The sequence below is a fragment of the Phaethon aethereus genome (assembly GCF_964289735.1).
Source record: "Phaethon aethereus genome assembly, chromosome: 14".
Classification (NCBI taxonomy): Eukaryota; Metazoa; Chordata; class Aves; order Phaethontiformes; family Phaethontidae; genus Phaethon; species Phaethon aethereus.
The window spans coordinates 8,324,728-8,345,275 of record NC_138590.1 but is presented as its reverse complement, the minus strand read 5'-3'; the positions used below and the strand labels follow the sequence as shown (position 1 = coordinate 8,345,275).

Genomic DNA, 20,548 nt, shown 5'->3' with positions numbered 1-20,548 from the left:
CAAGATCATCAAGTCCAACCATTAATCCAGCGCCACCATGTCCCCTAAACCATGTCCTGAAGTGCCACATCCACACGTTTTTTGAACACTTCCAGAGATGGTGACTCCACCACCTCCCTGGGCAGCCTGTTCCAATGCCTGACCACCCTCTCGGTGAAGAAATTTTTCCTAATATCCAATCTAAACCTCCCCTGGCGCAACTTGAGGCCATTTCCTCTCGTCCTATCGCTGGTTACTTGGGAGAAGAGGCCAACAACGCCACAACCCCCTTTCAGGTAGTTGTAGAGAGCGATAAGCCTCAGCCTCTTCTTCTCCAGACTAAACAATCCCAGTTCCCTCAGCCGCTCCTCATAAGACTTGTGCTCCAGACCCCTCACCAGCTTCGTTGCCCTTCTCTGGACACGCTCCAGCACCTCAACATCCTTCTTGTAGTGAGGGGCCCAAAACTGAACACAGGATTCAAGGTGCGGCCTCACCAGTGCCAAGTACAGGGGCACGATCACTTCCACCAAGCAGGTGAGATAAAAGATTTCCAAAAGAGATTTCCATTACAGACTTTCAACAGAGATTTGAAGATTTTGAAGCCAGTCCTAGGTCCTACGGGTGTGTATTTGTGTGTGTGTTGTTGTGACATATCACCTACATTTCTATAATCTCAGTGCTCTTGTGCCATATTACAGGAGGCTAATTGGAAGGATTACCTCAATTTAGATTATACCCAATCGTCCTCAAAGCCAGCAACCCCAGCCAGCGATCAATACAAACCTGACCTCTTTTTCCCCTTTCAAGACATCACAGAAAAGAGGAAATGGCATTGCTCTTGGAGGCGTCATTCTTACAGGGCGTAAATCCTCAAGACCAGCTTAAGCATGGTCAGTGCTAACGGGAGAGAACCCTCAGGTTTGCTCATGTCAGAGGATCTGGCCATTTGCAGCTGCTCCTGATGCAAGACTCTCACTGCATTCTTGCAGAGACATTAAGTCCTAGTTTAGCTACTAGTAAACTTCACAAAGCTGGGGCGTAGGTAGGGTTGCTGGCGCATTCACACAGTTAAATTATTAAATTATTTGTGGGGCATGGGGCATGGTCTGGGGCAGCAGGTATTTCAACTCTCTGTGTGGTGTTGGAATCAGCCTGGGGAAACAACTGCTCTGAAGAGGGTCTCGGGAAACAGCTGCCCTGTATTGGGGAGTAAAAGAATTTTAGGTCATGAGCCATGCCATAAATATTTGCCTTATAGCCAGGGAATGGGCTAAATCTGCTGAATTTGCTAGTATAGATTTCCCTGTTATGCCTTGTAACAGAATTATTTAATGAAGAAAGAACATCAGGAACAGAGGATGTGGCTTTTTTCTCACATACATAGGTTTACACCAAAAAACCCCCCCTCTTTTTTATACTAGTCTAACACATTGGTTCAGTAGGGTTTTGCTTGCTTTTTCTAGCTTTAAGAAGAAAATCCGGTTTGTTTGCTAGATCCTGGATACCTTTTCCCTGTGGCCTTAAACATGAAGAAACTAGAGCCATGCAACTGAGTATCGTTAAACATCAGGAAGGATTTAGATTTAAAATCTAGCCTAGCCTAACCCTCAGGTCAAATGTAAATGAGCTTATGTCTGAATTCTGAAAAGAGCTGAAGTCTTGTGAGAACAGTTTGTATGTAACAATTGCAAATCCGATGTCAAGCCTTGGTCCTGCCTTGCCTCAAAACACAGATTCTAGTCTACATTTTATATTGACTTCTGAATCCAGGAATAGATAATAATGATGTCCACCAATTTCTGTAAAACATGTTCCTTTCATCCAGTTACTCCAAGAGAAATACTGAAGTTCAGATACAAAATGCGTTTATGGATAACAAATACTTACATGTACCCTTTGAATTTATTGAGATCATTGTTAGGCATTTCACAGATGATGGTATTTCGGAAAAATTCGGGTTCAAACAAAGTATTCTGCAAGAGGAAACGCATTGAAAATGAGTGTCAAATCCAATTAGTACTTGAAATGCTAAACACTAAGAGCAGCTAAATACAGGCCACCAGGATCGTTGGGAGCTGGAGCACTTGCCCTGTGAAGAGAAGCAGAGGGAGTTTAGCTCATTCAGCCTGAAGGATGGCGTCAGAGGGGCTGAGTAAAGATCTGAGGTCTTCCTCTCTTGGATTAACAACTGGTTACATTAAATGAAGAAAATGCTATGTATTGGACAAGACATCACAGATGCTAATTAGTGAAAACATCTGTCTTCTTTAAAGTGAAGGTAACAAATAGTTCAAATCATTTATGAAACAAAACCAGCCTTCAACCAAAAGCAAGTTCAAATGAAAATAATTTCAGGATTTATCAGGATTTTGAAATATTTTAGAAGACTTACATTATGATCCAGGATGGTATAATCACAAACTAAGAGCCCATACATTTGAATAAAAGTATCACATTCAAATAAGACTAAAAGCAAGACTAATTAGCAAAAAACCCCCAATGCACAAACCAACCCAACCCCAAAATGAACAAACAAACAAAACCAGAAGAAGGAAGGCAGCAGAATAAATCCAAAGTGCTGGGAGAGACAAAACAAGACAGAGCTTTTCAGGCTAAGTGCTCCCTGAAAAAGAGCTTGGAGCTGAACTGACACACTATTTTGCTTGATTTCCCCTGTGTTCAAGGAAACAGGCTTGGGTTTTGGACTGCATGAAGCAGTCCAGAAAGCAGACAGCATGAAAAGTACTTGACTCCCATAAGTGGTGTTTTTTTTCTTGACCAAAAAAATACACAAGACTTTGATTTTAGATTAAGAAAATGTAATAAAAATGGGATGTGAGAAACATGAAAGAGAATCATTATTGCTGTGCCATAAAATCTTCAAAACAACTGAAACTCACTTTAATGCAAACTCCTCCGATTAGGAAAGCTGGAAATCAAGTCTGCTGCTGGGTCTCCCTACCTTTTTCCACAGCAAGACAGACTTCCAGAGATTAGACTCCTTCAGAAACTGCAAATCCTGGGAATCCTTCACTGGAGTTCACAAAAACTTTGCCAGACTGCAAGAGGAATTCCTTACGCTGCCAGTCCTCAAGTCTCAACTTTTTCTCCACTGTGCTTTAATTCTTACATTATTTTCTCTCTCCTGTTCTTTTTTTTTTTCCTGAGCAATACATATATTCTTTTTCTTTAAAAAAATTTATAATATCTAAGTACAAGCAAGTAGAGAATCTGATCTAAAAAAATAAAAGTTTGAGGAAATACAAAAGCTTGATGAATATAAGGGCATTTTGTATACCTTCTGACCCATGTGGCTGAATATTTTTAGAATCTCTTTCAAGAGATATCGTTCATCTCTGTTGAATCTTGTTCAACTTGGTAAACTCAAAAGGAAGAATAAACTCAACAGTAGAATACGAAGATGCAAAAGGCACCTGGAGGGCTTATACTAACAAAGAAACCTAATAGGCTTCTAGCTAGAAAGGGGTAGAGAAGGGTGATTCTTTCAAAATTTATTCTTTTGATGACAAGAATTTTGCATTTGAAAATTCAAGTTAGAAAATGGCATAAAAGGAAAAAAAAAAATCCTTCCTCTCAGTCTTTTATAGGTAGGTGAATTCGATATTCCTAGCATATCCTAAAACAAAGAACTAACCCCAGTTCATATGTATTTCCTCCCTCCTTAAAGAGTCACACTTTATAGACACAATTAAATCTGAGTAAGTTTTATGCAGCACATAAATCACAGGACAAAACGCTGAAAGAACAAGGAACAAGTTGGCATACTAAAACCTGTACATATGATATTTAGCGCGCTGGGGGTTTTTAGCCAATGTACTGTTTACACTAATACGTTAAAATGACAGGGTAATGATTGACTATTTAAGCTCTGACCTTCCTGAACGTTGGCTATCGCCACGGTCAGAACTGCGTTCCATTCTGCCAGTGTAACAAGACTGCGTAAGTATAAACACTTCTGGGCATACAGGTTACCTAAATAACAACTCAAAGTCTAAAGAAAAGAGCTATGAATAGGCAGTCGGAAGCATAATTTGGCATGCCGGGATTTTCTGATTTAACGAAAGACTTCCTCATATTATGAATGATTGAGGCAAAAGTTTGTATGATAGTAGAGCACTCTGTTTTCCTCTAAAAGCAAAAATACAAAACCTAATCTGTAAACTATGGCTACATAACACAAATGCAGCACTTTTATTTTTGCTATTTAAGTAGCCAGGTTATTTTTTTTTTTTTTCCTAAATCTCTATGTATTAAAAATCTTCAGTGTTTCTCGGGAAAAAACCCTCTCCCTAATGATCATTGGAAAGCTCTGGAAAAGGTATGCTTTATACTATGGCATTCACAACCTGATAAAGCCCTTAATTGTACTTGAACTTAAACTTATAAAAATATAAACTTCAAAAAAAATAGCTCCTTAAACTTGTTCTGTGTTATTTGAAAAACTGACCTGCTCTGTTTGAAAAGATATTTTAAAATGTAACAAAGTACAACTCTCCCTAAGTCATATTTTCTTGTTTACATCCGGTTTGTCAAACATAGAGAACAAGAGAATTTGTTTATCAAACAAGAGAATATACCAGTAAAGTGTTTGTAAAAAGAAAATGATACAGCCTAGGGGAAAAAAAGGTGATTTTAAGAATTCAAACTGAATCTCTGCTAACAATCAAACTGATGTCAAACATACCAGTTTTATTTAACTTTTCACATTTTAATTTACTTTGACTTCCTGTTCAGTTGCTTATTATACTCCTATAAAAGTTCCATTATTTCATTACAATTTAGCGTGCCTTAGAGCAGCTTCTAGTTGCACGGCCGTACTTTGGACCTGCCTAGCGAACGAGCAGTGGTGTGTCAGCTGCCACAGAGGACCAAACCCCCAAGGAAGCCTGTGGCCACTTTGGAAGGGGGGCCGTGTGCTGTCTTCCGATTTCCGCGCAGAAATAAGTCACTCAGTAGCCGTGGCTTTGCTGTGGGATGCGCCGTGTGCCGTGGCCACCGGTGCTGTACGGGTGGCTTACACATAGGAACGGCTTGCTGCTGTCCTGGCTGGTGGCACTGTGCACGGTTGCTTAAGCATCTGTTGCTGCAGTTTGTCTACTACTGTCTGAGATAATCTTCCTTTTTATACATCCATCCCTGTGCCTGAGTAACAGAAATCGTTTGGGACAAACTGCTGCTTTCCGTAGAGGGTGTTAGCTCCGACAGCAAAACGCTTTCACAGCCGTACGGGTGCAACCAGCCCTTGGCTGCCACCAGACCTGGTGCGCTTCGTGGCTGGAGCTGGCGTGCAAATGGGCCCGGACCAACCCTGCGCTACATGGGCTGCGTCTTCCGCAGGCTCACCTGGCTGGAGAATCCCATCACGACGTGTCGCTGTTTAAGGTTGGTCTCGCCATCGAGGTTGGCAGTTTCCAGGTGACAAACCCCGTTCTGGTCAGAGGAGTACAGCAGTAGGATATCGGCTGGGATTGTCTCGTTACACCGCAGCTGCACAAAATCCCCCACTCGGACATCCTTCCAGCATTTCTCCACATAAGCACGTTCTTCTCTGTCACATTAAAAAGATGCCACGGGTGAACAGTGACATTAGGAAGGCAGCCCCGGGTTAGCGGGGCTTCAAAAAAACCAAACAGGGGGTTGTGGCACATTGCTGTGGGTTTTTTTGAAAGACACGGCACAACAGCTAGAAATTAATGATTTAGACACTTCCATATGACATCACTTCACAATATATCATGTTCAAATTAAATATTTACATGGAATAAAAAGAAACAAAAGTTCTCTTTCATCCTATTATTAGCCCTATAATCTCCATAGCGAAAGTTAGGAAGTTGTTCAGACTAACAGAGGTGTTTTAAAGTATCTTATTCAAGATTTTATACATTTCAACAAAAGAAATTAGTGGTTTTTGACTATGTGACTATTTCTCAGATACCTTCCAACAACAACATATAAATGCTGAAAGAAACAAACTGCTATCTCAGCTACATTTCTTTCAGGTCTCTCTCCAATTTGAAACTCTCAGAAGGTAATTACAGATCTTGAGCTTAGCCCACAGAAACAACTTCAAGCGGTAGAACAGCAGACGAATGACCCCTTGATATTAAGCAAAAAAATGCAACTACAGCCCAAGTGCAATGGAAAAATTAAGATAAGAAATAAAGAGCTTCTAAATTTAAAAGGGAAGGGAAAGGAAGGGAAGGGAAGGGAAGGGAAGGGAAGGAAAAAGGAAAGGAAGGGAAGGGAAAAGGAAAGGAAAGGAAGGGAAAAGGAAAGGAAAGGAAGGGAAAAGGAAAGGAAAGGAAGGGAAAAGGAAAGGAAGAGCCTTCAGGAAATAGCAAACTTTTTTTGACTTTACCTTTTCAATAATTTATCCTTCAACCACTCTTAATCATCTAATCAAACTTGAAAACCACACAGCAAGCTCTGAAATTCGTTAATGGGAAAACTGCATGGGCAACAATGGCCCAGATCCTCTAACTCTTTGAGAGGAAATTATGTTTTCAATGTGAATAATTGGATCATCCTATGTCTTGCTTTGTAAGAGGGAAAATGCTCATGATACTTTAGCAGACAGACAGTAAAAGGCTTTTTGTAATGACTCAGAGTCTCATTTTTGCTTAAGTTTTTAATCATCCTCATCTATTGTCTGAAGAATACTGTCTTTCAGTTAAGTGTTTGCACCATGCGAAGGGGAGCAGCGATACCATAGATGAAGTGTTTTGCTACAGTTCAAAGCACACATCCAAGCCTTGCTTCGGAGTCAGGCCAAAGGCTACTGCCTCCTCACCTACTTTCCTGGTCTTCTGTAAAGGAGAGCCAGCCATGATGCTGCCAGGCAAGCCCTCGTAATCGGCTGATAGTCTTATCTGTAAAGCAACATGAAATAACGGCTTCCTGCAAAGGTTATACAGACAGTTAAATTCTGTGCATTTCCCAGGGGTGTCCACTCAAAAAAAGATCCCCCAAATCCTAACTATTTAAACCCTTTTAATGCTAGATGTGAGGCGCTTACTAAATAATGGTATTGTAGCAATAATTCTTCCTTCTTACATTAACTTTTCATTCATGAATTCTTCATTCTTCTTTCTTCTTTTGTCTGACTCTATCTGCATGTCCTTTTTTCTTTTGCTCAACAACAGAAATAGAAGACCCCACTGAAAACAGAGGTTTGTTGTAAGTTAATTTGATGTTGCTGTGCATTTAAAAAAAATAATTGCAGATCAATTTCTATTTGAAAAGTATTTAAACAGGTGCATGTTGAGTATTTATTGCTCTACAAAGTGGGTGCTAATGTTAATACAGCAAATCAACGAAGTAACTAGGAATCCTTCCCATGTTAAACACTTTCTGGTGTAACTTCTTAATTTGTTTGTTTAAAACATAAAAATGAGAGTACAGAAGCACATTAGAGTAAACAGATGGCTTGTCTTGCTATCCTAGCATTTGAATGCTGTGTATAGTTTACATATAATGTTTGCTGTGACTTCTGCACAGCAATCCTACCTCTCTGTACATCAACTCTTGCACAATTCTGAAGTTTATAGAACACACTTCTGTTTTTTTCTCCTCACAAAATGCTATAGAAGGGCCTTGCCCAGCTGGCTGTCTTCCACATCAGCCTAAAGAAACCAGGTTAGCAAATATACTCCACAGAAATCACAGATTTGTAATATTTTTTCAATAATTCCCTATGAAACATACATTACACATAAAGCTTCAGGTTCTGCCCATTCACTAATTACAGAGGAGATGGTGAGTCAGAAAAGCCAAATGACCTCTTTCAGGTCAGAGGAAAAGTCTCAGCACGGGGACTAGAGTTCAGGAGTTGCTACAATTCCAAACCTGTGTTCAGGTGAACAAACTGTCCCTTTCTCCCAACAAGCATTGGGTTTGGCAAAGAAACACATTTTATATTCCTGAAAGAACTATTCAGCTGGAGCTGTAAGATTAACAGTTTCCTACAGTACAAAGGTTTTCTACAACTTTGTAGAGAATTACCAATGGATGAAAGGAAGAAAAGTACTCCACAAGGAACCTGGTGCACCCCACAGCAGCACCGGCCCAGTTACCTTACAAGATTTCTCAAATGAAGCAGTTTCCCTTTAGCAATTCCTGTAACTGGGAACACTGCCCGTTTACTGTTCAGTGATTAAAGTTCATAGAACAAGCTCTGGTTGCTAAATAAACAGAGGAGCTTCATAAGTCTAAGATGGTCTGATGAGAAATTTATAAAAAGGGCAAACACATTTATCCAATAAAATAAACAAGATGTGGTGATTTTCAACAGGAGGAAAGCTGGAAAACTGACTCCTCTAGCACGTGGCATCAGGGCTGTGACACGTCAAAGACATCATCTAAGATAAAAGTTTCTCAGTACCTTCTCTCCTTTATCAGTCAATTTATCAACAGCACACTTAAAAAGTGTTCCCTTGCTGTCCTGGGGTAATGGGTAGCATGATAAAGCCCATCAGGGGATAGTGCAGACAAAAAGAGGCAGTTAGCCTTGAACAGTCGAAGTGAAGTCTGCCAGATGTTGTTGGACGACTTATATCTGACCAGAAGGCCTGAACTAAATAGACTTTATGAAGTAATTTCTAGGAAAAAAAGGATCATAAAAATATCCTGTTGTGGCTGGAGAATGTGGGGAACATGAATAAATTATTGACCTTGTATCATCAATTTCATTTCACATCCTTGGATTCAATAAAGATAAATTTCAAACAAAAACTGAGTCAAAATGGATGGTGAATGGAAGCAAATAAAAAGTATTGTTCTGCTCCCTAGAGGAGATTAGATAAAAGTGGTTTTTCATATCTATGAGTCCTAGATTGTCTTAGAGAAAGATCTTCAGGAATCTTTATCACCCAGAAGTATCTTATCCACCAATTAACTCAGTGAGTCTTATTTCCTTGAATTACTGCACGCTCCATCTCAGGATCCTTTGCAGTTTGAAGTAAAGACACTGTTTGTTCCAGCTTTCATCCCCTAAATTGCCACTAGGTTATAACACTTAGAAAAAAAAATCAGTGTCATGAATAGACAAAACCAAATGTTTGTACTTTATCGTACGTAAATTCGCTAGAATGTTATATTTGAAAATGGCCCCCCTTAAGCATCACCTACTTTATAAAAAATGCTCGTGTTCTGAGATTCTCAGTTCTACGCAGACAACAGGTAGAATTACACAGCTACTTACTCTTTACAGTCTTTTTGCAAATAGAAATCCCACACATTTTTATGCTATCAAGATTACACCAGCTGTTATATGGAAAAACATCACAAAAGGTTTTCGAAGACCACTTTATGGCCATGACCTCACAGGTAGGAGTTACTGCCATAAAACTTTGAAAAACTGACAACAAAGGAGCAGATTTAGGATGCGAGGAAGGCACTAGGCTGGAAGGGAACTGATTCTGAAACCCGTCCATAGGTCAGGGTACATCACAACTTGGCTGATAGTATTCCTGAGCTAGAGATACTACCTGAGCACAAAAAGGCACCGTATCGTCCACGCCAATTCACCAGTGGCTTCTGCCACACTGCTATTACAGTGGCTGGGAAGGTTGTTTTTGTAATGTAGACATCAGCCCAGCAGCTTCAATGAATGATGTCGTTTAGGAGCGGTCGGTCGGTCGGTTGTGTAACAAGCCCTCATTAGCAAGCAGCTACAGTCCTTCCCCATAGTCCCAAACTCTCTCTCAGCATTTGAATACTGGTTTAAGAGAGCGACGAGCATCTTTTAAAGATAATGGGAGTGAAGTTTTTCTAAAGTCTAATAAAAGACATCTTTAATTATACTGTTTTGGCATTCCAAATTCCTTATGTTAGCAATAGATCCTATCTTTTTATGTGCTAAAACTGTCTGTAGCATGCTAACAAGGAAATTATTCTCTCGATGATAAAAGACGCCTATATTAAACTTCTGCAATCATTTCAAGTTTATGTGGACTTTAAGTAAGTATCAGAACTTTATAAATGTATTATATGTCCATACACAAGGTTTTGGATTTTAACTCGCCTTCTTAAATCTCTATGTTGATTTTATAATGACCTGTACCAAATGAAGAAGTAAAATAAAATATAAGTAAAAAGTATTTTGAGAACACATTTGCTTAGACTTTACTGGGTTCATTTTCTAAGTTATGGATTATTGTATTTAGGAAAATCTAATTTTTAATACTGCCTTGAACAAAATGCTATTGCTACAATTCTACCTGGCAACATTGGAGCGAACAGGGAACCCCAAGATCCGTTACTAAAGGACTGCTAATCATTAGCATTAGTTTCTAAGAACTCCCATTAACTTAACAAGTTTCTGGAAGCCACAGCCTAGAACAACTTTTTTGCTACAGCCATCTCCTTTCATGACCACGTAGCTCTTGAGGTCACATGGTAGAAACCCGTTTCTCTCCAGGTTTTAATGGTGTTTTAAAATTTCAGACAGTTAGGATGGAACCTAATGCCATGAGGTCATGATTCTGCAGGTCTCTGAGCCAAAACCATAGCTTCTCATTTATTTGCCCTTTGTCTTTAATCGTTAGCTTCTGCTGCCGTCTGCTAAACCATTGCACCTTTTCTGTGACGCAGCTTTAAAAGCCTTGGCAGGTAATAGATCTTGATGAAAGCTCCGATAAAGCAATACACACGCTGGTGGTAGCATTAGTAATGTATTTATGGATTTTCTTCCACAGAGAGCAAGGATCCTCACTGTAGCAACACACACTGACTGACGAGGTCTGCCAGCTCGCTGCTCTTTGACTTTCCAGTGCTGCTGAGTGTTGCAAACTTGACATTTTTCTTTTGCATTTAGTGAGTTTAGCATGTCACGTATTTCTTCACCACACAATCAGCATGCTCACCATAAGATGAGTTCATGTTTTAATCGTTTCTTCACAATTTTGGGACCCCTGGTTTCAAGCAGTTGCATGGTGACACAGCCAACCTGAACGTACTGTTGGTTTAGGCCATTTTCTGAGCTCGCTGGAAGTTTGAAGAATGCCTCAGCTTGCACACACAGAAGGCACCGTTTGTACCTTCAGTAAAACCCACTGTTAATTCAGGTATCCGTTGTTAAACTAGGTACAAAACTGAACTACATACAAGAGTTTTATGGGCGACCGAGTAAGCAGGGCAGAGGATGCCCACTGCCAGGGATAGTCCCACACAGGGAATGGGATAGTCATGTCTGACATTAAGCAAGGGAGAGGCATCGGGCCTTTCCTGATGGGAAGTGAGTTGCAATAATATAACACATCATAATCCTGCAGTCATTGTAACTTATTCGTATTGCTACTTTTATAAGAAATAATTCATGTTTCAATTGATGAAAATTCGTGCCTTGTGGCTGTCATAGGAATGCACCTTCAGCCATGCAAGGGCTGGAGATCTTCAGCAGATGAAATTCATGCACCCTTCAGAGAAGGCACCACTGAGGTGTAGAAGCCTTGATATTGCTCTGCCCAAGAAAATAGATTGCAATGTTGCCTGAGAGGATGTGGTGGGACTTTAAATGGACCAGAGGCTTTAGAGTTTCTTTTTTTTGGTGTATAAAATGAACCCACTAAAGCCTCCAGCAGCCTCCTAGTCTTTAAAGTTATGCTTTGTCAGAAAACAAAATGAATAAAGCAGAAAGAAAAGGCTCTTTAACAAGTAAAAACTCAGTGCTGCTGAACAAGACTTTAAATGAAAGCATTGGCAACAAATCTCTTTTTGCTTATTGTTACCCTGGCAGGATGGTATTTTCCTCCCTTTCTGCTTTCTGCTCTGCAAACTTCCCGGTTCAGCCTGGGTTGAACAAGCTGCGTATGACATTCACTGGGTCCAGAGAAAAGTTGTCTTTTTTCTTTCACCTCTGAGATTTGACAGTAGGTCAATTCCTGTTTTCAAGCATGCTCCCTACCTTTCTCTGCTATCTTCCAGATGCCACAGAGCTCTGTTGGTCATTGCATCCCTGGCCAACCCCAGCTGCTCTCCCAGACATGGGGAGCATTCAGGGGAGGTGCATTCTCTCCTCCCTTCACAAGGTCCAGCTGATCACAGCATACAAAGGAAGTTGAAACAGAAAGGCAGCCTTCATCTTCACTACTCAGCTACCATTTCAAGAAAATATAAAATATTCAAGTATACTATATATTCTGTAACCTGTAGACAAGGAGATCTCCATTGCTCTCAGTTTTCCTGAACAAGGAATCCAATATTTGCCTCACGATTTACAACACTGAATTACAGAAATTCAATCGACTGAAATACTTCTCTTTCAAACCAGTGAGTCTAGCTTAAAGCATTTCCAGCAGCTCTGACTTCGTGCAACACAGAGATGATTTCTTTGATTTTTCCTATTTCTTTGTTTCACTGCTCTAGGACTAACCCAGATTCAGTGCTGATGCAGAAGTCTTAAAAACTTTTAAAACCTTACACTTAGCAGATAAAGAGTCACAGCGAAGGCCAGCATGACTTTTTTGTATCACAGACATCGGTGGACCTACAGAGGAAGAGGAGATTGATGCTTGTAGGAACTATTTGAAAACCACAGGGCCTGAAAGCATCACAGGGGAACTTTCTATTGAAAAAGTAATCAGGCTATCTCATCTAGGATGCCTGTTGACTTACCGAGTTATCTGTCAACTCCCCAGGATGATTCCAAGCATATAAACTAGGCTTCCCTGAGTTGCTATCTCAGATATCCAGCTTTAGGTGCTTAAAATTAAGCAATGTGAATAGCTCAATGTTTTTATGGCTGCTGCTACCTGATGTATGTGCATTGTGAAGTGTGTTGCTGTGTCATCTTGAATTGTGCACAAGCGTTGCATTTGTACCTGAGTGTCTATCGAGACACTGAGAAAAATTTAGATTAAAACTTCCAGAAGTGTGAAATTGATGTAAAAACCTGTCTGGATGCTATGGACCATTTACAAACCATTATAGCTTAATCCTAGGGGTATATCAGATCCAGGCCACACATGAATTACATACCAAGTAGTTCCTTGAACATTACAGAACTTCAAGAAAATTAAATAATAGCTTTTAGCAACTGCTGGGTTGACACTCACTTACAGATTTCTATATGACATTCAGTGCCGGCCCCTGTTGTTAGTAAGTTAATGACAAACTGGAGAGAGTTCAGAGAAAAGTAACCAGAGCAGGTTTGGAGCGACAGACCGACAAGAAAGATGGAAAGAGTGATCTACATATAGATCTTGACTAAAAGGTATCTGGGTGTAGCAAAATGAACATAATAAAAATCACTCATATTTGAACAATATAATTAAATGTTATAGAAGAATAACTAATTAGAGTTGCATGAAACCAGGGGACTTGAGGAATTTGAATGCAATTAGAGAGGGATAATAAAACATAATATCATAAAAATGCTTTGACAACCACATTTTGTAGTAATGGAAGCCCCATTTCTTGGAAAATTTAAAAGCAGGCAGAGTATATTTTAAAGAATACTAGAAGAAAGGAGGCAGCTAAACAGGTCTGTACCATCTACAACTAAATTTTTTGTTCTCTTCTTTTGGTGGTGTGTTATTTGTTCTGACAGCACAACAGTTTGTATACAATTAGTATGATTCCGAAAGTTTTGGTTCAGAAATTAAAATCTCCACAATCAAACACCAGATCTAAGTTATTGCATCTCCCCGAGACACTTTAATGCCTATTAGTTGTCTCCCATTTTCTCAATTAAACATTCTTTAAATATAGTAGTTGAAGTGTCTTTTCATTCATTTGACTAGCAGACTAGATTACTCATTCCAGCTGATCTTTGTGAAAAGAAAATTAGAAGAAATGTGTTTACAGGGCAGCCTATTTAAATTCAATTTCCCTTCCTCCTTGCTGAAAGAAGGCAAGGTACTGCATTTCCCTCAGTCTTCAAGAAAGTTTTGAAGAACATCCAGCATTCGGAAAAGACTGTTTTGCCTTTGTATTTCTTTTGGAACAGGAACCAGAGTTCTTGTTATTGAAATCTGAACTAAAGACAAGACACTCTCCAAGATTAACTCGTAAAATCTAAGTAATTCTTAGGGTGGAATATCATTTGCTCTATTAAAAAGAATTCTTTGCTGCCACAAGATTAACAAGATCTGCAGTGTCTTGAAGAAGACTTTCACCTATGTTAAAAAATTACCTACAGCAGATGATTCATAAGGAAGAAAATTAGAAGACATCATGCTCTTCCATGACTTTGCAGCTAGCAAGAAGAACAAGAAATATCAGCTTCCCAAAGCGCTACAGAAGCTTGATTAAAATTATTCATGATATAATAAGCTGTAGCTACTGATCTGATGGCAATTGTAATTACCCATAGTTTTTCCAGACAGGATGAATGCTACAGTCTGAAGCTCTCCTCATCTTCCTTTCCCTACATCACCTTTTTGGGCCATAAAACTTTGGTGAAAGAGAAGATTCTAGAAAAAATTTATTCCCAGATCAAAGTCTTTTTTATGGGATGGGATAACCAATTTTAAGACAGGCCTGTGTCAAATTTCTGCATAAGAAAGCACTCATGGCTGTAACTTGAATCTGGATCTGTACATATGTTCTAATTCCATGTGGATGTTTTTCTTTTATACAAACCAAATTTTATTGTATTTCCCACTTCCTATATTCCCATGGTAAAAGGCTTTCAGATATAAATCAACATGTTTGCTTTATGTAAAGAGGAAATAAATAAGATTCCTATGTGGCTCCATTCATTAGTACCTACTGCACCACCTGTTCTCTTTCATGCTGGTTTTAACAAGTGTTCTCAAATAATCCATTGCCTCATGGATTAATGCAACATTGAAAATATTAAAAAATCCAACTAGATTGCCAATCTCAAAGGTAGGAAATTTTGCCATGCTGCCTAAAGAGCTACAATTACTGACAGTCTTCATGGTGGAAAAGAGAAGAAATCTTAAATGAACAATATTTGGAAACTTGTAAACTGTCTGCTTTTTTGGACAAGTTGGCAAGGAGAGCAGTGAGCTTTTGTTTCTGACAAGTCATTATCTATCTGTATGGATAATATAGCCCCCAAACAAGCAAATCCATTGTTTTCCTGTTTAACCAGCAGGATATAAAAATAAAAATCTGACCAACATGTGCAAGAGAAACAAACAGAAATGACAGCACTGTGTGACAAAAGCCAGATTTCTGCAAGATCTTGCTTGTGAAAGCGCACATTATATAAAGCACTGTTGATTAATTTGAGGGATGACAAGCAACATTCACGGAGATGGAAAGTTTTGCTCTTCTGACTCCCAGATGTGATATTTTAACGGGGAGAAGTAATTTTCTACTTTGCTGAGAGAACAGTTTTGACACGATAAAAAATAATTTTCAAACTTCTCAACGTCCTAAGAGCGAGAGGTCATGAAAATTTTTCAAGAAGTGAGCACAGATACATGTAATTCATTCATTTAGAGATGACTGAATGGAGGCACATATTACTTCTACTTCCCATTTGCAAACTGCAGTTTTACAGTTTTATTTTACACACAAGCTAGTAAAAGAAGTACAACTGAAAGCTAGTATACAGCAAGGAGTATAAAATTTAATGTAGTTCAAAGGACTACATTTTTAAGAGGTTTCTTGGCACCTAAGAATGCAAATAGGTCCCATGACAGATTTTGTTCTTTGCTACCTTATATTGATAGAATTAAGTCCTCTTGAAAATTCCTTAGAAATCCAGGTGCTCAGTAGCTATTTAAGCACCTGTTTTCACTGCATTCCGCATTTAAGAGGCCGATAGCCACCTCAATACCACGAAACTCAAACTTACCTTCCCAGTCTGAAAATGAGGTTTAAACAAAAAAAGACATTTCTTTCCCTGTGTCGGAACAAATACCAGTTGTTATATAGTCACTGCAATTTTCCCCTGTTTTCCAGCAGATATTTATTAATTTTTTACACAAAAACCTCACCATTGATAAAAGATCACAAGCCAACTTTTTTGGTAATAAAAGCTGTATGAAACTCACCTGCTGTAAATGTAGCATCCCATATGATTGATTTCTTTGTCTAATTTATAACACCGAAAATCCTCCCAAGCATCTTTAATGGCTGTAATGGCCATTATAACACAAATTGGGATCACAGAAACTTCTGGTTGGAAAGCATTCACCACTGGCACAAAATTCAGCAGTGCAATCACCACAAAATAAATATTGGCAAAGCGGTGAAACTGCTCATAGATATTTTTAGGGAGGAAAGTCAAGATAGTATATTTTGTGGTCTTAATTTTATTGGAGTCATAGTATCTGTTTGGATTTTCCTTCCACTTCTTGCTTCCAAAGGGCAAACTGGAGATGATCACTCGTTTATTTTCATTTTTCTTCTTTCTTTTCTTTACTCTTCCTCTCTTCTCCAGCTCTTCGTTTTGGATTTCAGTGTCTGGAGCACCACACTGGCAGGAGGTTTCCTTGAAAAAATGTTTTTTCCATATCATTCTAGAGAAGCAGCCTGGAACACTTTTCCTTGACATCTTGTTTTCCTCTCAGAAAGTAGCCTCAAGTTAAAAACCAACAAAATTAGAAGAGTTCAATAATCCAAATAATCCCAAGGAGTGGAGATAAGAGTGAAGATGTCCAAAGCCCAGGGCTGCCTCTCCTCCGACTCCGGCCTCCACCTGCCTAGGGACAGGTATCATCCTGACTCAGCTGCACCAGATCCTAGAATCTGCCGAGGAGGCTGCACCTCACATATGACAAAAGCATCCCGAAAGTTTTGTTATTCCTGTTAGCATACGCCTGGAGGCTCCATTCAGAGCACTTCCCTGGCATAGCCTATCTGCTCACATCAAGTGTCTCTGTTTTAACCAGAGCAGAGACAAAGCTAAGAACGTACACACAATTTTCACGGTTCACTCCATGAGTTTCTGAATCATTTTATAAGCCTGGGAGTCGCCAGGAAGTTCAAAGGTAATGGGCAGAGCTCTGCATCCGAGAAGTCAACACAAGATTGCTAAAAGCCTCAACACAGACAGGATTTCTCTCCTTTACTTCCTCTAGCTACTATTTGTTTTCATGGCCATAACATGGAATATTAAACAAACAAAAAGCTTAAGAAGAGATGGAAAAAGGAAGAGGCCCAGATGTTTAAACTTCTTTTAAATGAAAACTCCTATCTATTGCATTGTGCAGTGACAAGCTAAGCAGCCTCAAGTCAAGAAACTCTGATGAAATCGAAATGTTGCAATAAAAATTGCACATGAAAATATTTCTTCCTTCTGAGTCAGTACTGAGCAAACATTGCGTCTTACTGCGGGTGTTGTGCTATCTCCAGAGTGAAACTGTGCTGTATGGATCATTTGTGTTTACTGGAAGTCCTATAAATTTTTTTGCAGTTCCTGGTTATGCTTCACCTTGAATGTAGTTGATTATTAATTTTTGTATTTATGATTTTAGTGTGAAACGTCCAAAAGATATTGCTCCAATTTGTTAAGCAGCCCCAGTAATCCTTTCCAGACTTGGACAAGTTTCATTTTTCCTCCGGATCCTTCTGCTACCTGGAGAGGATGTTGTGTGTGTTGGCAAGCTGGTCTGAAAACTTGGAATGAAAACTTGTACATCAGCACATGCTGCTGAGATATGAAACAAAACTTCAACGATATCAGGATGACTTAAGTGAGATAAATGAGGCATTTTTAAAGGCAGAAAAAACTCTTTTAGAACAGCTTTTCCAAACTTGCTGTACTCCAAAGGGTCAGTGAGGGAATTACTGCAAAATCAGATGAGCAGTTTCCACTACATCAAATGTAAGGAAAAATAATTGGTATAGTTTACTTACTTGTCATATACCCTGGTTTTAGAAAAGTTTATCGTCTTATCAAATCGGTATTTTCTATAGTCTTCAATAGCATCCTTAATCATACTGGCAAGCAGCACCACAATCAGAGGCAGCATAGTAATCTCCTTGTGGAAGACTTCCACTTGTGGGAACCAGTTCACAACCACCAGAAAGAAGAAATAAAGATTACCCAGCCTGAAAAGGTATAAAATAAATTAAAAGTACTCAGAAATTAGAATGTGTCTGTAACTTAATGAACATCTCCCATTTTCTGTCAAAGGAACATTAATCATTTCACTCCTCTACAGTCCTCTTCTTTTCCCAGAACAAATCAGTTGCTTAACTGAGATGCTATTCTCTTCTTTAGAAGAGCCTGTGAGATACGTTTTAATAATACTACAGCTACTTCCATTTTCCACATATTACAAAGACTTTTTATTTCTAGGAGTGAAAACTTTAATGATGCCCCACTGCCTCAGTCTTGAAAATGAGCATAAAATCAAACAAAAGCCCCCCAAAAACTTAAAAAACTAAACCAATGTAACAGAATGGGTATAAAAACCCACATGTTCAGAATTATGGAAATGTCCCCATCATAAATTCATGAAAGATTCCACAGGTGGAAGGTCAAATTACAAATGTGTAAATCTAATATATGGAATGAAAATTTCAAAGCTAGAGATGGATATATAACTTTTCATTTACCTTTATCATAATGGTATTTCCCTGAGCATCTTATTGACATGATTAATTACGCTGGGGGGGAGTGTACCTAATTTCAAACTAGCATTTGGAAAGAAACCTGACCTAGCACTTGCATATACACGAATAATGTTTGTAAGTCAGTAGACAAAGTCACTTACATGCCATTAAAAACATACCAAAATTAATTTATGAGCCTCTGAAATCTACAGAATTTCACAGGTGTCTCAACACATCCAATGAATGTCTTTTCATGTTCTTAAAAATTAGGGTTTTATTCAACAGAAAGAGAGGATTTTAAAAAAAAAAGGTGATATTTTAATGTAGAAAATTCTTCCAGTATTCAAATAAGAAAGCTGGCCACAGCATTGGTTAAGCACACCTAGTGTCTGCTTGCTTTAAACCTCCATTTCAGTGTGAATTGAGTGACATTTGGTTACAAATAATCATCAGCAAATTTTAGTAATGTGGCAACTACAAAAGCAGCCCTTCTCCATCACCCTCAGATAACACTGTTGCAGAGAGCTCTTAAATCTCATGTAGCATTGAATGAACATTTTTACCTGTGAAACTGCTCAAAAAGGTTTTGTGGCAAAAAAGTGAACCACGTGTATTTTGTGGTCTTTATCCTGTTTCCAGAATAAAACGTAGAAGCTTGTTTCCAGTCTTTTGACTGCCTCCCATTGTTGGGAAACACAATCCTCTGTTTGTTTAAGTTGAGTTTTGGTTTGTCTCTGACAGAAAACAGCAGTGGTGTCGATTCTGATAGAGTCTGGGAGGGACTTTCAGCTCCTCGTCGCTGCCAACGGTACAAAGCAGAGTCCACAGACAAAGCCATTCACAGCAGGGATGTCAGGCTGAAAGACAAATGCATGACAAGGACTGAAAACCAATTCCATTCTGGTAGAAAATTGACTTCATGTCTTGCTAGCAGAGGTTGAAAGCAGCAAACAATACTCCTGTTCAGTGCATTACACGTTCAGTCTTTGAGCTCAGAACTTTCTGCAGAGAATGCAGAGAATAACAGAAACAACAAAATCTTCAATATGGAAAAATCTATTTCTATCTCTGGGGAAAAAAAACAAAGCAAACCAAATCTATTTTCCGTGTGTTATAACAGCAAACAAACATAGATAAAGCCAATTTAACCGAGGTGAACAATGGCTTTTCTGTCGCAAATTCTTTATCATTTTCCTCATAAACTGTCATAAACTGCCACCAAATTTATTCAGGCATTTCTCTTCAAATGTCTGACTTTCTTATGGTACTTTTTCTATTCACAATTATTTACAAAGGGACCGGTTCAGGCGTTGAATCTTAATAGGTCAGATAATAAAGAACTGCAGCATCAGCTTAATCTCGTTTACACTCATGCAACAGTTTTCCAGAGTCTCCATAGAAATCTGATTTGAATGGAAGATGCCAGCCAGCACCAAAACTATGGATGTTTTATTGGTTGGAGAGATAAAGGAATTAAATCTCACAATACTAATCCTATTATCATTAAAAACTTGTCTTCTGACTTTTCACACATCTGCAACCGCAATTGTGATCCAGCGGGCAGGATGCTCAGGCTCCAGCAGCACAGATTGCTGCTGTGCACAATCCAAACACATAAAATCTCAGTCCAACAGCAGGAGTTCTTTGGAAGCTGCCTTACAACGATGAGGCACTAAATGTGAAAAAGCAAACAAAAAAAAGGCACTGGCCTTGTGCAACTTCAAGGTTCCACTAAACAAAACATGGGAACTGAACCCACCTCACTTAGACTGTGGGAAATACAGAACCCCCCCACCCCGTATTTAAACTTGGGCAATGGTCATTTAGATTAACTCATTGAAAAAATGGTTTAAACTTTATTTAATAGCAGCTGTTTTTGACGCAGCTTGAGAATATCTGTACATGTTTGTACAAGTCTAAACAAACACATTTTAAATACATTAAACCTTTGAAATTATTTATACTTTTATCATCAGTGAGTCCTTTGTTTCTCTCTGCTTTTCAGCTTCCTCTTCCAAAATGTCTACCTTTTACTGTATGCAATATGTGACTTGCTTTGGAGAAAAAC

General features: G+C 38.9%; 1 protein-coding gene across 1 annotated transcript in view; it reads right to left on the bottom strand.

The window, feature by feature from the left end:
* The window catches only part of ATP10B (ATPase phospholipid transporting 10B (putative)), a gene marked incomplete at both ends in the record, with an annotated part of 55,499 nt that extends 36,181 nt beyond the window's left edge, over window positions 1-19,318 (bottom strand). Inside the window, 4 exons of the mRNA XM_082006421.1 lie at window positions 1,870-1,955; window positions 5,347-5,551; window positions 17,779-17,973; window positions 19,044-19,318. Of these exons, the coding sequence (XP_081862547.1) occupies window positions 1,870-1,955; window positions 5,347-5,551; window positions 17,779-17,973; window positions 19,044-19,318 (761 nt within the window). The remainder of the gene's footprint in view (window positions 1-1,869; window positions 1,956-5,346; window positions 5,552-17,778; window positions 17,974-19,043) is intronic.
* Window positions 19,319-20,548: the final 1,230 nt, after the last annotated feature.